At 39.1% G+C, this 16,595-nt stretch overlaps 1 protein-coding gene across 2 annotated transcripts in view; it reads right to left on the minus strand.

Moving 5' to 3' along the window:
• The window catches only part of CNTNAP5 (contactin associated protein family member 5), an 820,459-nt gene that overhangs the window by 87,273 nt on the left and 716,591 nt on the right, over positions 1-16,595 (minus strand). For both annotated transcript variants that reach the window (XM_021695826.1, XM_044913255.1), the window contains exons 18-19: positions 13,245-13,484; positions 5,164-5,388 (exon numbers count right to left, since the gene is read on the minus strand). In XM_021695826.1, the coding sequence (XP_021551501.1) occupies positions 5,164-5,388; positions 13,245-13,484 (465 nt within the window). The remainder of the gene's footprint in view (positions 1-5,163; positions 5,389-13,244; positions 13,485-16,595) is intronic.

Here is a 16,595-nt window from a genome sequence, read left to right on the forward strand (position 1 = left end):
CTCTGAGGAACTCAAGTATATGCTGGTGTCAGAGAGGGAGTGGTAGGCAGCAGCACTACACTTTGAAAGTCTTCTGCAAGAAAGCAGCAAAGGCAGAGAGTAGTCTAGGGTCAAACCAGCCCTGGTTAGCAGCCGTTGAAGTTTTTACTTTGAAGACGTTCCCTCTCTGGATTCCTCCTTACCCCTGTCTCCCCTGAGTCAGTCTGTTCAAACTGTAAAGTGTCTGGGTTCATCATTATTCCCTCCAAAGTGTATGCAATCACAAATGCAGACAGTGCATCCTTATGGATGTATATGTTAAAAAAAAATTGATAAAAAGGAAATGCTGAAGCAAAGTCAGACAAACCATTCAGTGCTGGAGGGCAGCTGAAAAGCCACCATAGGAAGGTGACCCGGGGGCCCTGTTTGGATTTTGTATCCAAATGATTTCACCATAGATTGATGGCCTTAGACTTAGCACATATTCTAAATTTGATTTTTTTTTTAAATTTTTACTACCAAGGAGCCAAGAAGGACACATGATAAAAGAGCAGAAAGGGGAACTGATTGGGAAAAATATGAATATTTCACATGCAGTGGAAATATAGTGGAGAAAATGAGGAACAATCAAAGAAACCTCTCATTTGAGTAAACAAAAATCTAATGTCTGCCTGGAAAGCACTGAGTTATCTTTCATGGGCCAACTCAAGTTTTACTATCTCCAGGAACCCTTTTGTGACCCTCCCTCCCAGAAAGAATCAGTTACTCTTTCCTTCTTTGCCTCAATCTACCTGGAACAGACTCGATCCCACGTCTCTGACACATTTTTGTCCTTCTTTGTTGTGTCTCTGTCCCCAGACTAGATCCTTAAAAGCAGAACAGGATGCTGTCTGAATCTGTCTCTCCCATGCATGAAATAGTGCCTGCCACATGGTAGATACTCTGCAAATATTTGTTAAATGACAAGTTTGAAGAACTCCATAGTACCATGCAGAAGGCAGAGCCATCACTCAATAAAATGTTGTGAAATTTAAGAATACTCTAATTGCCTTTAGAATATTCTCATTGCCTTCTCTGGATCCTTTCCTCCTTCATATACCCCTTCTCCTCCAACTGCCACATCTCTGACAAGTTGCCTGCTGTCCAATGCTCCAGCCTATGGGACCACAACCACCTTCACTCTCCTAAGGACTCTCTAACCTCAAATGTCTCCTTTTCATTCTCTAATCTTCCATCCCAGAAATGGAAATCCTTTTCTTCCTTTAAGAAAAAGGACCTGTTTTCGTTTGAAAAGATAGCAAGGACTTAACCTGAATAAGTCTCTAGTTGGAGAAATTTCAAGAAAAATGGTAAAGGGCAAAGAGGAATTCCAAGCATGCCAAACCAAACCCCTGCCAGGGAGAGACTTGAAAGGATGACTTTTGAGTCCCACCGCTCTTCTCTCCTCTGGCCTGTACACCCATATTAAATAGATTTGCAAGCCAAGGATTTTGTTCAGTATTTATTCAGTTCATCCACTTGTTTCCACCCCTTGGCTTCTTAACCCACAGTGCCGAAATTGGAGCCATTTTGTATGACATGGCCATGGGCATTTTCTTCCTCCTGGGGAGAACAAAAAGGACTCCTTTTAAGAGTGATCTTCTCATCATAATTGCACCAGATTTCCAGAGGTGTCTTATATCAAAGAAAGGTTAAGAAACCTGTACTAACAGAAAACTTTTAACTTCATCTCAGAGAGGTGTGAATCAATCTTAGAAAGCCCTTCCAGAGAAAGACTTTCCCCTAGTTAACCCTTTACCATGTTTGCTACTTTTTTTTTTCCCCCAAGCTGTTGGTATTCTTAACTTCCATTAGTATTTTCAGAGGAATATTTCTCCCTGAAGTCTATCAAAGTCTTATTAAAAGTATTCTTAGTTCCTCATGAAGCAAGGTCCCCATATTATTCGCTGGCAATTAGGTCAGTGGCCTAATACCATGAGCATACTGGGAATAAGCTGTACCAATTCCAATTCTTAATTCCTTGTAGAAGCATTTCAAAGGCTACAAACGCATCCCTAGCAGAAAGAAATAAAAATGTAAGACTACACAAGAATAGAGAATCACAAAATCTCAGACTTGGAAAGAAACTCTGAGGTCATTTTTCTCCCTTATCCACAGCCAGTATTCTTATTATACTTTTTCCAACAAATTGTCATTTAATTACTGTTTGAAGGCCTCCAATGACAAGGAATGCACTCTTGCTCAAGGCATTTGCCTTATTGTTATTACCCCTGAATTCCTAGGAGATTCATCCTCAAGGTTAGACAAAATCTAACTTCTGGTAAGACTGCTTGAGAAATCTGGACAACCTGATTCCCTCATGTATCTAGATTGTCCATCAAAAACTGTAAGGCAGTTTTGTTTTGTTTTTTTTTAAGATTTTATTTATTTATTTATTTGACAGAGAGAGACACGCGAGAGAGGGAACACAAGCAGGGGGAGTGGGAGAGGGAGAAGCAGGCTTCCTGCGGAGCAGGGAGCCCGAGGCGGGGCTCGATCCCAGGACCCTGGGACCATGACCTGAGCCGAAGGCAGACGCTTAATGACTGAGCCACCCAGGCGCCCCTGTAAGGCCATTTTTGAGTCTCTCTTTTTCCTTAACATGTTTAGACAGCACAGCATCCTGTTTATTTTTCTTGCTCCCCATAGTTCCTGATACTGTGCAGGTGGGAGTCATTGAAAGAATGAATGAATGAGTGTGTATCTCCACTGCATCTCTGTATGATAAGATGGCAGGAAATGCCCAGGATCCTAAGTCAGAAAGACATCTACCACTGTCCAGTGTGACAAGAGTTCCTTAGAGCAATGGGGGAGGTGGTTCTCTGAGACAGAGTGAGGGGAAGCGGGCATTACATGACTAGACACTGCCTGGACACCCATCTCCTGTGAGTTATAGACTGAGATGTGAAGCCTAAATTTTCACACTGTCCCTGAGACCTAAGCTTAAAACAAACAAACAAACAAACAAACAAACAAGGCACAGGTATCTCCTTGCTTCCTGAACTTAGCCAGGGCTTAAAAAATGCAAATGACTATGGTGTCAAGTCAAACATTCAGGGAAGTGAGGCTTTAGAGTATAAGAAAATAGGAGATCAGGAAGAATTCAAGAATGCCTTCCCAATTAAATAAATTCAAGTTATTTAAAACACCCTGTGTTTCAAAAAATAAATAACACTCTTCATTTAGAGCTATGGTTAAGAACACAAAATATGCTACCAGAGTCAGGGAAGGAAGACTGAATTCTAACTCTTTTACTTACTTGCTTGTGAGATTTTAAGCAAGTTATTAAGTGTCTGTATGCCTTAGTTTCTGGAGCTATGAGATTAATACCACCAACCACATAGGATTGTTGTGAGAATTAAGGGCTGTGCACATTAATTAGAATAGTGCCCAGAATGTGTGTGTGTGTGTGTGTGTGTGTGTGTGTGTGTGTGTGTGTGTGGAGAGAGAAAGTATATGGAGCAGTATGTATATGAAATCGAATATACCTGTTATGCATTGTCTGTATCCATAGGTACAGCCTGGCAGGTAAAAATGTGCCATTGAATCACACCTAAAAGATGCTTTGGGGAAAATCTTGCATCTCAGGGCTCTGTAACTATCTTACTATAGTCCAGCCACATCAGAGCAGAATGGTCTAGCTTAGAGGAAAGATGGTGAAGCTGATTATCAGGAGATCTGGCTTTGGTCCCAACCGTGTCATGAATTATCTGGCTGACCTATGTTAATCAGTTAATCCATGCTTCAGCGTCCTCAGCCAGACTTATCCACCTCACAGAGACATTATGGGGGCAAAGTTTAAGATATGACAAGTTAATATAATGGTTCTAATCATACAAAGGTCTGCTGATAAATAAGAGGTTTAATAACCCATAGTGGTTCCTTTCTCTTTGTAGGCTCATCAAGATCAGATAGTCTTGGAGTGGTTGGTCACTACCCCAGGAACCCTCTCTCTTTTTTCCTTCCCTTGCATTTGCTCTTAGAATGAATGAGTCCTGTTATTGTCTGTGGGACACTTATTATTAATGTACTTCAGGCCTGATTCAACTCACATGCCCACCAGGTTTGATCCTTGCGTTAGGCCCACACAGCTTTCTTTATTTTCAGTGTCATAGTCACAGGGCAAGATGAAGCAAAGAAGAATAACACCCATCCCCTACCCCCCACTCCCCAAAAAAGTAGAGCAAGATAAATACCTGGAGTCTCTGTGGAGTCTCTGCCCTAAGGTCTGGAGAGGGCAGAGTGTATGCTGTATAATCCAAGCCTCCTTTCTTCTCTGCCCCAGCACAGTCCATCCTGGGGGATGGTTCTAAAGCCCAGACTCCTCTCATTGTATCGGGGCAAATTACAAGAGGAGGAAGAACATACTCTTGATCACGGGAACCTGTTCTTTGAGACCTGACTACAGGGATGTCCACATCTTTGCCCTCTTTGTCTGTTCTAATAGTTGTTCCATCCCCTAAGATTTTGATCTCACAGTGCCCTTGACCAACAGTCCTCCTCATTGTGAGGTGGAATTACACAGTGAGGGAAGAAAACCTGATTTCTCCTAACAGCTGTCAGAACTGGTGTTCTTCAACAGCCCTTGCATGAAGTGGGCCCAGTTCCTGTACCCCTTTAGCCTTCGCATATTCCATCTTGTTCACATTCTCTTCAAAGTCTGATTCTCAGCACAATGCCCCATATTGCACAGGGGTGTGACTCACATACACCACTTCTCTCCAAGACCTAGGCAATTAACTCTTATTAATACAGCCTACATTTTTGCTTTTTGTTTTAACAGCCCTCAGTAAAGGTGATTGCAGCAAAGATGACACGATATATGTGATGAGTGTCCTTCTGAAATTCAGATATGCTTATGATCATCTCTTTTACACTTAATGGATTCCAGCACAGAATAAATAATAAAGAATTACTGCTACACAGTTGAGGCAAATTAAAGGCAATGCATTTGAGACTTCAGCAATGAATACCAAATGCAGGTCATAAAGGTAAAGTACAATCAGGGCTTTGGCTGGAGGTCCAGGATTAAGCTGCCCAGGTGGGACCAAATTTAGTTTGAAATTATGCAGTGTTCTGAAGGGCACACACTGTCCCTCTAGCCCACTGTGACACTCCATCAGACTTCATGCTGTCAGTACTCACCATTCTTGCAGAGCAGGACAGCCAGGTAATCCTGAGAAGAAGAATTGATGTAGAGCAAGAGGCTGGGTGCCTGGGCTGTCACAAAGCTAAATGCAATATTTTCCTTGGATGGAGTTGCATCTGCGTAAATCGCTGAGGATGAGAGGCTTATATTTTTGGTCACTGGGTAGGGTTCTTGAAACATATAAGTAACTGAAGTGCCAGCCTCAAAAACAGCAGAAACCTCTGAAAAATAGAAGAGGGGAATGCACACATTGCAACATTTAGTTGATTATTCAGGACAGCAATAACTGTTTATTGTTTGCTATGCATCAAGCACAGCATGAGGGTTTTTGCCTGAATTATATAATATGCTTTCCACAATAAGTTTGAAGTGGCAGAAGTCGTTACTCTTATTTACAGATGAGAAATATGAGGCTTGCAGGGGTTAAGCACCTTGAACAAGGTTGCATAGCTAAAAAAAGAGAGCTGAGATTTGCATCCTGAAGTTTTGTTCCAGTTTAACATACATTTGCCGTATAACTACCATGTGCCAGGCTTACTTCTCAAGAAGCAAAGATAAACTGTCCCTGCCTTCAGCATAGTAGAGATAAAGTTTACTGGGACCTTCTTAGTTTCAAAACTGAGATTCTAGCAGTTCCAGCTTGTGTTTTTCTGGTGTGTTAGGAGGATTATGAGTGGGTCCTAAGTTACTGAGAATAGGACACTGGGAGAAGCAGTGGTAATTCTCATGGTGTTGGGTAAAATATTAGGATCTGTGGAAACAGAAAATAGAGAAGCTGTGGAACTAGTAGAAAAGGCATAGGTATCTAACCTCCGGACTCCCTTTTCTTTTGGGTGCCTAGGAATTGGTATTCAATTCCAAAGATAGCAAAGGCGTGAACAAATAAGCCTTCCTATGGGATACAATTCCTATAGCATAACTCATTGGATGGAGTTCTGCCACCACCATGGAAAAAGGCAGCATCTACAAACCAATGACATTCAATTAGCAGGAATGTGCAAATCACCCACCTTCCCTGTATCATGTGCTCACTCCAACTGTTATCCTTTTAGTTTGTTGGAACGAGCACAGGATTTGGCTTCTGTTCTGGATCTGAAGGCTCATTCAATACCATACTAGCTGTGTGGTCCCAGGTAAGTTAGTGAACCCCTGTGGAGACTGTTTTGTCATCTGGTGAATGGGAAACATAACACCTCCACAGTATTTCTGGGTGACTAATTGTGAGATATTGTGTGTAGAACACTTATAAGAGATACACTATAGTTGGATCTTGTAGGCTCTTCATATTAGAAGAGACTTTAATCTGAACCCGTCACAGTTTCCTTCACAGACTGTATCTGTTTATTGACTGAATATCCATCCAAATGCTGAGATATTCTTTTCTTTCAATACAGGCTGCTCTAAGTTCTCCTTCAATTTTATCTCTATACAGTAATATAGTATCAGGGCATGGAGGAAAGTTTCCTTCATAGTACAACATAGCTTGGATCTGGCAGCAACCCCCTACTATAAAGATAGCACAATAAACATGAACCCATATTGGCATGATTGATTTCTCTTTTTCTGGAATGATGTAGAATTTTCCTAATTCCCCATGAAATCCCCTGATTGAGTTGGTGGCACCTAGAACATAATCAATCCTGGCTTTCCCTTCCTAATTCTATTGCAAATTTGTTCTACCTTTGTGAAAATTCCATAACAGTCTGTAAGAGTGCCAAAAAATTAAAGTTGCATATTTATGCATATTGCTTAGCAGATTGGGAATACCAGTTCATTTTGACTAAAGGTTCAGAGAATGTGTTCTGCATTTATCATTCGGGTTACATTAGTACTCCTGATTACAAAGATATGCGGCAGAGACTTGTGACAGTGAGGATTCCGGTTAATCATCAGCTTGATTCAAGCACTTTCCTTGAGTGAATTTCCTCAGGGACATTTGGCCTGCATTTTGAGCTACTATCTCCTAGTTAACAGAATAATGGCTTTTATTTGATGTTGTGAGTGTGTTCAAATGTAACTGTAATACAGAGCATTCTGTTATGAATAGCATATTAGATATGGGCATATATATTACACTTTTTTCTTAATACTTAGGACAGGAAATTAAAATGCAAAGCACTTTTAAACTAGAAATATCCTACCAAATTTCTGTCTTCCTTTCTCCCCTAGTCCCAGTTCTAATTATTCTTAATGTTTAATTATTTTAATGTTTAATATTTTGATACTGTCAATTTTAACATAAAGCTTCCTTCAGCAAAACACCTGGATTCTATTATTCTCTAAGTTTCTTATATTTTATAATCAAAGAGTTTAAGCTCCCTGACCATATTTAAGCTCTCTGAGTGATTTGTCTGAATACACAAAACCACTGGGCTCATTAGAAGAAAAATCTTAATTTGGATGTGATCATCTATGACCATCATGCTACTCCAAGGCCACAGAAGAAATATTAGCATTATCTATTGAGCACCTACTTGGTGGAAAGAATTATGCTGATTATGTTCTGAGAAAAAAGGACATATATCAAACAAAACAAAACAAAACACAATGGAAGGTAGTCTGGAATGTGATGTGTGTGACAGAGACAATGATTCCTAGAGCTGGAGGTCTCTGTGGCTACAATAGCTTGACCAGACCTTATAAAGAGGAACTCCACACTGACCAGGAGTAAAGTGTGGAATGAACTAAGAGAAACAGCTAGGAAATAATGTGGCACTGAAGAGAGTGTGTCTCTGAGCCATCTGTGGAGTCTGACAGATGGGAACTGACACTTGGCTCTGCCCCTCTCTAACACTCTCACAGGATCCCACTCAACCTCAGCTCATGTACAAGTAGAGATGGATTCAATCTTGCAGTAGGTAGAAGGACTGGAAGACATTATGTAGAAGCACAACACATAGCAGGAACTCAATAGACAATAGCTGGTCTAAATAATAGTGATAGAATTTAGAATTAGAATAAGTGTAAGGTAATGAGTAGGCTAGTGATTACCTAGAAATCAGTCAAGGTGTGATTAATTTAGCAGAACATCAAACTAAAAATATATGAAACAACTGGCAATTTGAATGCTGAGTGGATATTTCATAATATTAGACATTATTCATTTTTCTGATGATGATGGTCTTATGGATCTGTGTTTTTAATAAGCTCTTATATTTTAGCAATACATATTGTAATATTTATAGATGAAATGATGTGATATTTGAAGTTTGCTTCAAAATAATAAAGGAGGAGAAGATGTGAATATATAGATGAAATCAAAATGGTCATGAGTTGATCATTTTTGAAGCTAGATAATGGGTGCATGAGGATTCTGAAACTCTTCTCCCTATTATCACTAAGAATTGGGTCTTTATGTAAAGAAAAGCAAAAAAAAAAAAGTGATACACACTGGCAGGAAGGTAAGTATTAAAGAACTTTTCAACAGGTTTTTGGCAATTGGTAAGGCATACTTACATATGCATACTATTTTTTTCACTGAAGTTCCATTAGCAAGAAAATAATCAATCCACGTGTTTATCACAGCATTATTTATGTGCAAAAGTTGGGGCAATCTAAAATTCCAAAACAGGGGTGCCAGGGTGGCTCAGTCAGTTAAGCATCTGCCTTCAGCTTAGGTCCTGGGATCCAGCCCTATGTTGGGCTCCCTCCTCAGGAGGGAGTCTGCTTCTTCCTCTCCCTCTGACCCTCACCCTGCTCATGCTCCCTCTATCGTCTCTATCTCTCTCTCTCAAATAAATAAATAAAATCTTTGAAAAAAATTTAAAAAAAGAATAAAATAAAATTCCAAAACAATAATAAGAACAAGCACTTAGTGAGACTTTATTTGCCAGGCATTATCCCAAGTGCTTTGTGAAATGCTTATTAAATGTCACCACAACCCTCTGTGATGGATTTTTGAATTTTCTAATTTTATAGGTGAGAAAACCAAGAAATTGGGAGGTGAGTTACATAAGTGGCATCACACACTGTAGACTGTAGGTGAGCCAGAATCTGAACTTAGGCAGATCAAGTGCAGAATGATGCCACTATTGCTAAGCTAAACTGCTCTGGGGATAGAATGGGTTAAGTGAGCAGAGGCAATCCCACCAGTTGGAATTTATTGCAATCATTAAAACTGATGAATTATATAGAAATCTCTATAAAATGAAATAAAGAAAATTTGATATGAAATGTAGACATGAAATACAGAATTATTGCAGCTATATTAAGTACAAAGAAAAGAGCTAGAAGCAAATCAGATTTCCTTTTTAATATGTCTATTTGAGTAATTAGATTTTTTTCTAGGTTCCCAAATATATTTCCAAATAGAATTCCAAATACATTGTCTAACTTTTTAATTAGAAAAAAATAACAAATGATACCACTATGACAGCCATATACAGATTCTTCATATAATGGTGGGGGTGCAGGTGGGCTAAAGACAAGTACACATTAATAAATGGTGTTAGAATAGCTGGATATCTGCAAGTACACATTAATAAATGGTGTTAGAATAGCTGGATATCTGCAGGCAAAAGAATGAGGCTGAACCCCTATATCACACCATCTACAAAAATGAACTCAAACTGCATCAAAGACTAAATGTAAAAGCAAAACTATAAAATTTTTAGAAGAAACCATGTCCATAAGCCTTTGTGACCTTCAGTGAGGCAATGATTTGTTAGACATAATACCAAAAGCACAAGCAACAAAAAGAAAACAGTAAGAACCAGATGTTATAAGAATTAAAACTTTTGTGCTTCACAAGATACTATCAAGAAAATGAAAAGGGAGAAAATACTTGCAAAGCATATATCTAACGTGAGAATTGAATTAAAAATATGCAAAGATTTCCTACAACTATACAATAAAAAGAAAAAAATAACTCAATCAAAAATGGGCAAACACTAAACATTTTGTCTAAGAACATGAAAAGATATCCAATGTTATTAGTCATTAGTGAAATGCAAGTCAAAACCACAATGAGATACTATTTCACACAGTCACAATAAGATGTCTTTTATCAAAAGGATGGATAATAACAAGTGTTGGTGAGGATGTGGAGAAATTGGAATCCTTACACTTTGCTGGTAAGAATGTAAAATGGAGCAGCCACTTTGAAAACAGTTTGCCAGTGTCCTCAAAAAGTTAATTACCATATAACCCAAGTAATCCCACTTCTAGGTATATACCCAGGAGAACAGAAAAAGATAAAGCCATACAATATGTACCTGAATGTTAATAGCAGCATTATTTATAATAGCCAAAGAAATGGAAACATCCCAATGTCCATCAACTGATGAATGCATAAACAAAATGTGTTGCATCCACATAATGGAATAAAGTACTCTTTGGAAATAAAAAAGGAACAAAATACTGAAATGTTAAGTGCTACAGCATGGATGAACCTTGGAAACATTATGCTAAGTGAAAGAAACTACACATTAAAAGGCCACATAGTGTATGATTCCATTTATATGAAATATCCACAATAGGTAAATCCATAATGACAGAAAATAAATCAGTTTTTTCCAGGCACAGAGGGGAGAGGTGAAGGAGGGGTAGCTACTAATATGTATAAGATTCCTTTCTAGGGTGATGAAAATATGCTGAAATTAGATAATAGTGATGGTTGTGCAACTTTTGTGAATTGCTAAAAATCATGGCATTATACAATTTAAAAGGGGGGATTTTAGGGAAGAAAAAGAGACACGCAAAACATTAAAAAAAATGAATCCTATTACCATATTCCTATACTGAATGAAATTAGGGTGTTAAAGAGAAAAAAGAAACCAAAAAGATGCTGAATGGGTCTCCAGCCCTGACATTTATTAGGAAGTCATTCGACCTCTGTGAACTTCAATGTTCTCAATACGTTAATATCTTCCCCACTAGGTTGGCCAAGAGAAATGTATGTTGTGGTCAATAATTACTATTTAATTGCATGATTATTATTACTCTGTACTGTAATCAGAAACAGAGAGTAGGTCAATGGATTATAGTTCTGGCCCAGGCATTGGTAATTCCACCCCATATATTTCTAGTATTTACACCCCGTAAAATACATATGCCCTGGGAAGTTAACATGGAAGACTAACCCAATCGTGAGCACCCTTGTTTAGGATCATCTCCTAGCTAGTGACTCTCATTTCCATTCCAGTTCCCCCAGGTAACTGGCATGGCTAGAAGGCTTGGTTAAAAGATTCATCCTACATACTTTGCAGCTACTGCATATAAAGGGAATCATTTCCTTAGATTTATGAGAAAGAGGAGAAAGTTTGGAACTGTGAAATATGAAGCAGGCTGAAAAGGCTAAGCACATATTTGTCTATTTTGCTTATAGATTGAAGTAAAAAGTGGGGAGAGAGCACAGAGGCTATTTCAACATATGCTGCCAAAAGATATGGTGATATGGACAGAAGATAATTAATCAGAGTTGTTTCAGGAAAAAAAAAAAAACCACAAAGCCAATTAAAAATTAAGCTAAATTTAGAACAATATGATCTATGAGATGTTTGAGCAATGTCCCTGGAGAAATGTAGAATCACACTGTTCTTCTTCTTCTTCTTCTTCTTCTTCTTCTTCTTCTTCTTCTTTTTTTTTTTTTAATTCCAAACACAGGACTTGGGTATAGATCCTATAGAACAATGCTAGTTTAACTTTGTGAGAAGGCCTGATGGTGTTGATTTTGTATTTGCTTCTTCTGGCCATGTGGGACCAGACTAAGGGTGGCATTTAATTTTTTTTAGGGGCAGTTATTCAGATACCTGCCCCAGTGTGAAAATCCAGTGGCACTTGGCTTGTCTTAGCCCATGGTCAACACCTACTGGGATGGGGCCACTTTATGTCAAACTCCATGCAGGGCCCAACACACTGTTGGCCCTAAAATTTGTACCATTCATTTTCTCCCAAGGAGTATAATGATTCTCAACAATAATAAGCAAGTAATTCAATCTAACTGTGGAGAAGGCCAGTGTAAATTATGAAGAGCTCAAATTACAGAGTCCTTCAATGAGAACACTGGGTGTTCTTCTTTTGTCTATTGTTTTTAAGTTCCAACAATAAATTGGACTAAATAAAGCATTGTTTGGTAGAGGTGTTTGGGAAATGCGTTTTAATGAATTGACAAGAATTATGCATAATTGCCATCACTGTTTAAATGTAAATCGTATTTCAAAGTAATTAAAACATTTTATTTTAATAGTTTAAATGCTGCTCTTGAAATATTGTTTACATTATTTGCTCAACAAACATTTTTTTTTCCCATCAATAAAATAAACTTTAAAATCCTGCAAAGATAGATAGGAGACCTAATCTTTTGCCCTTGTATTTGAAAAAATACTAAGTGTTTATATTGAATAATGTGATTTTATAGTTTGTAGAGTTATTTTGAATTTTTCTAGAGAATTTACACCATGACCATCACTCCTTGTTCAAGGTATACATCCATCATGGTTAGTTTTATCAATGCAATGAATTCATAAGACAGGAGAGGATATAGAAAGACCCTGAGACAGGGATTTTGATCCCTGTGTTCCATTCCCAGCCCCTTGATGAGCCAAATGTGAATCTCCAGGCAGGGCTTTTAAAGCTTCAGACTCCACTCACATCACCTGCATAATAGGGAGATTTTACTAGATGCATGGTATTGTTTCTACTGACTTACCTATAAATTCCCTGTTGTAAAAATACTTGAAAATGACTCAAGCATCACTAAGACTCTTCCGGGGTACAATCTATAATGCTGCCATTACATGCATGGGTTAAGGAACTGGGACTGGAAAGATTAGTGCGTCCCTCGAGATCAGGCTGATACGACAGAGATGAAAGTCCACCTCTCCCAGTGTTCAGCTGGCCTCAGCCAAGGAGAGCATGTTGCACTGTTACTATCCATCCTGTTCGGTCTCAGTGCCAGTGTCCACACACAGTGAAAATGGCTGTATGTAATTATGTTGAGGGGCCACACAGAGTTTTTAAACAGAGCAAAATTGAAGAAGGTAAAAGATCACTTAAGGAGTGTCTAAGGGCATGACTTGATCATGGCTTATAGGTACTGCAATACAGCATGGGGATAAAACAGAGGCATCTACTGTACCTTTTTTGCAAAAGGGTCCTTCATATGGTGAATTGGTGCAATCACAGAAGTACCCACTGTACTTCTCCACACACTTGCCCCCATTGTGGCAGATGCTACCATAAGTGCTGCAATGACCTGGGCATCCAGGCCGGACTCCAGATGTGACCTTTGCCCTCTCTTCCAGGTCAAATTTCTGCCCATTCAAGTGTAGGGAGCGTATGCATCCTAGAAAGCCTTTCTGTCTTGATGATGTTCCCCCTAAGCAGTGAAAAAGAAAAAGAAAAAAAAAGTAAGATATCATACAGTTCAATTCTTTTAGGTTTAATATTGACACTGGTAACTGTTAAGCACTATTCTGTTGTCATGCTGTGTTGAGCTTTTCCATTACAGTTTCCAATGAGAATTAGGAATTCAAACAGCATGTGCAAAATGCATGTCTTTCCAGGCTGGGAACCTCCTCACCCCTAACTCCAAAACAACAACAACAACAAACAACAAAAAAACAAAACAAAACAAAAACAAAAAAACAATGGGCGTCTAGGTGTCTCAGTTGGTTGAGTGTCCGACTCTTGGTTTCCGCTCAGGTCATGATCTCAGCATCCTGGGATTGAGCCCCATGTCTGGTTCCATGCTTAGCAAGGAGTCTGCTTAAGAATTCTCTTCCTCGGGGCACCTGGGTGGCTCAGTCGTTAAGCGTCTGCCTTCGGCTCAGGTCATGATCCCAGGGTCCTGGGATCGAGCCCCACATCGGGCTCCCTGCTCCGCGGGAAGCCTGCTTCTCCCTCTGCCTGCCACTCCCCCTGCTTGTGTTCCCTCTCTCACTGTGTCTCTCTCTGTCAAATAAATAAAATCTTCAAAAAAAAAAAAAAAGAATTCTCTTCCTCTGCCCCTCCCTCTGCTCTCTCTCTCAAATAAATAAATAAATCTTTAAGAAGGAAGGAAGGAAGGAAGGGAGGGAGGGAGGGAGGGAGAAAGAAAAGATTATATTTCACATGGAATCCTATAGTTTTTGATGTTTAAGACAGAAACTACAGATTACTATGTTTCTTGCAAATGAAATAAAATGTGTCATGACATAGTCTATAGCAGACTTTTGTCTGAAGTAGAATACTCAAGCAGGATTGTCCCTTCTGATGGAATTAGAAGCAAGCTGTTAGGCACATCAATTTAGAAAACTGCAACAAGTTTGCATTGCTCATGCAGTGCAATGCAAGCACTGGAAGGTGGGCAGGCTTTAGGACAGACAGACATGGAGTCATACTCCATGTCATTAGCTGATTAGCCATGTTGACCACTGATCACCTCAGCCTTTGCTACATGATCTGTAAATTAAGAATAAGTTTGTTTAGTGTATTTACAGTAAAGCTTAGTGAAGATCATGGAATACAGTACATACTCAATCATTATTCTTTGCTATGCCCTCTCCTGAGCCCTTAACATGACTCAGACAAGTAGGTTGTTTATATATGTACATTACATATGTATATATATATGTGTATATATATATATATATATAGAGAGAGAGAGAGAGAGAGAGAGATCCTAGCACTTACCTCCAAATTGTTATTTGGAAGGCAAATTTGTCCTTTTGGATTAAAGAACAGGATTCTAACCCAACTTTCTGCTGCAGGGACATCCTGAAGTTTTCAGAGAGATTGATAATGCTTGTTACAAATTATTCAAGAATGGTGTAGATTCAAAGTGACAGAGGGTTTTGTTACCATTGGAAATCCAGGACTCTACTAGCCTAAACCTCTGATGTCAGAAAAATGTACACTGAGAGACAAAAGCCAAGAAATTAAGCTAAATCCCATCAGCGGGTATTTGTTTGGTGCTCAAAATTATGGGAAATCCCAGAGAAGACATGGGTCCAGCCTGCCTTTAAAGACACAAGTTCTACTCCAGATTCAACAGTGCGGGCTCAAGTCCACACACATGAATAAATGGAGGGCACCCTCAGGTGTTCAAGATCTACAAAGTATATTAACAGAGACAAAAACAACAGGGGCAGGACAGACTTGTCACTTATTTTCTGTATCTATCAACTCTCCTTTCTGAACCTCATTCATTTCTAGCCCTACAGCTCTATTAAATCTTGGTCTAGCAAATGACCAGATAAAAATATATCCCCACCAAGGTGGACACAGATGAGAATTCCAAATGTGTCATCTCAGACCAGGAATATAGACTTTAGACAAGAAACAAAGCAGTAAGTTAAAGAAATAAGTTAGGTAACCTAAACATTCCTGGCATCAGTCAGCCTCGCAGGGTGGACAAGGAAATAATTGGAAATGGGTTTGATGGGAGTATAGAGTGGGGTTGAGGGAGTATTGCGACTTCCCTGAATCACACCAGGTCTACAGACACATAAATATGGGGATGGCAGCCACTGGCTGCATCCACAGACAGACATAACACTCCAAAACATCTTTTATTCTGAAATAATGCTGAAACTCTACTGTATTTTCAGGTCTGATAAGTGATATTCAAAAAGGCCAGGAGGTCAAACCCAAATTGCATTCTCCTGTCTGTCTCAATTTTAGTGAGTAAATCTTTTAACCACAAGATAAATCAATTATAAATACAAGCAGATCATAAAGGAAGGCTCATTATTTCCTTTCCAGAGATCGTGCGGAATAAAGAAGGGAGGATTTATGTAGTCAAATGTTTTGTCTTGTTTTTTTTTTTTTCCCCCTTATTTTGCAGTCACTCCCTGTGGTAGATTTGAATAACTCTTCATATATCTTGTTAGTGGCATTTTTCTTCTAGCAGAGGTTGAGAATGCAAGATCTATTGCACATTTTCTCACGTGTGACTTAGTCAACAAGTTTATAAATGGAGATGAAAGTGGCTGGGGTGGTTTCCCTGGCAGAAATGCACTCCTTGAGGTTTGAGACATACAGATTATGGAGAGAATGATCCAAAACAAGAGGATCACTTCACTCTGAGATGCTGACAAAACACGTGACACAAAGAATTATGAACAAATTGCACAATGAACTAAATTTCAGTTTTCACCTGACTGCTTTACATTCTTTACAAAGGATAAAATCTAGAGGTCAGGCTCCTTTTTTCTTTATGGAGAAGTAATAGGTAGACTAAGAATAGAATATTTCCAGAGAGATGTTCCTTGCCTACACACTCACACAGTCAGGTTGTTGGTGCTCTCCATTTTCTGATGTTACCTGCTATGTGTAGAGCTTTGTTGCAGGTGTGAACCTTCTCTGAACATTGAATACTCTACAGAGATGCAGCCACAATCTTCCTTCCCCCTTCTTGCTCAACAGTCCTTTCTCCCCAAAAAAGTGCTTTGGATGTGCTCTTCCAGATTCCATCTCCTCCTCCTCCTCCTCCTCCTCCTCCCCCCCC

The sequence above is a fragment of the Neomonachus schauinslandi genome, chromosome 3 (assembly GCF_002201575.2).
Source record: "Neomonachus schauinslandi chromosome 3, ASM220157v2, whole genome shotgun sequence".
In the NCBI taxonomy this organism is placed as follows: Eukaryota; Metazoa; Chordata; class Mammalia; order Carnivora; family Phocidae; genus Neomonachus; species Neomonachus schauinslandi.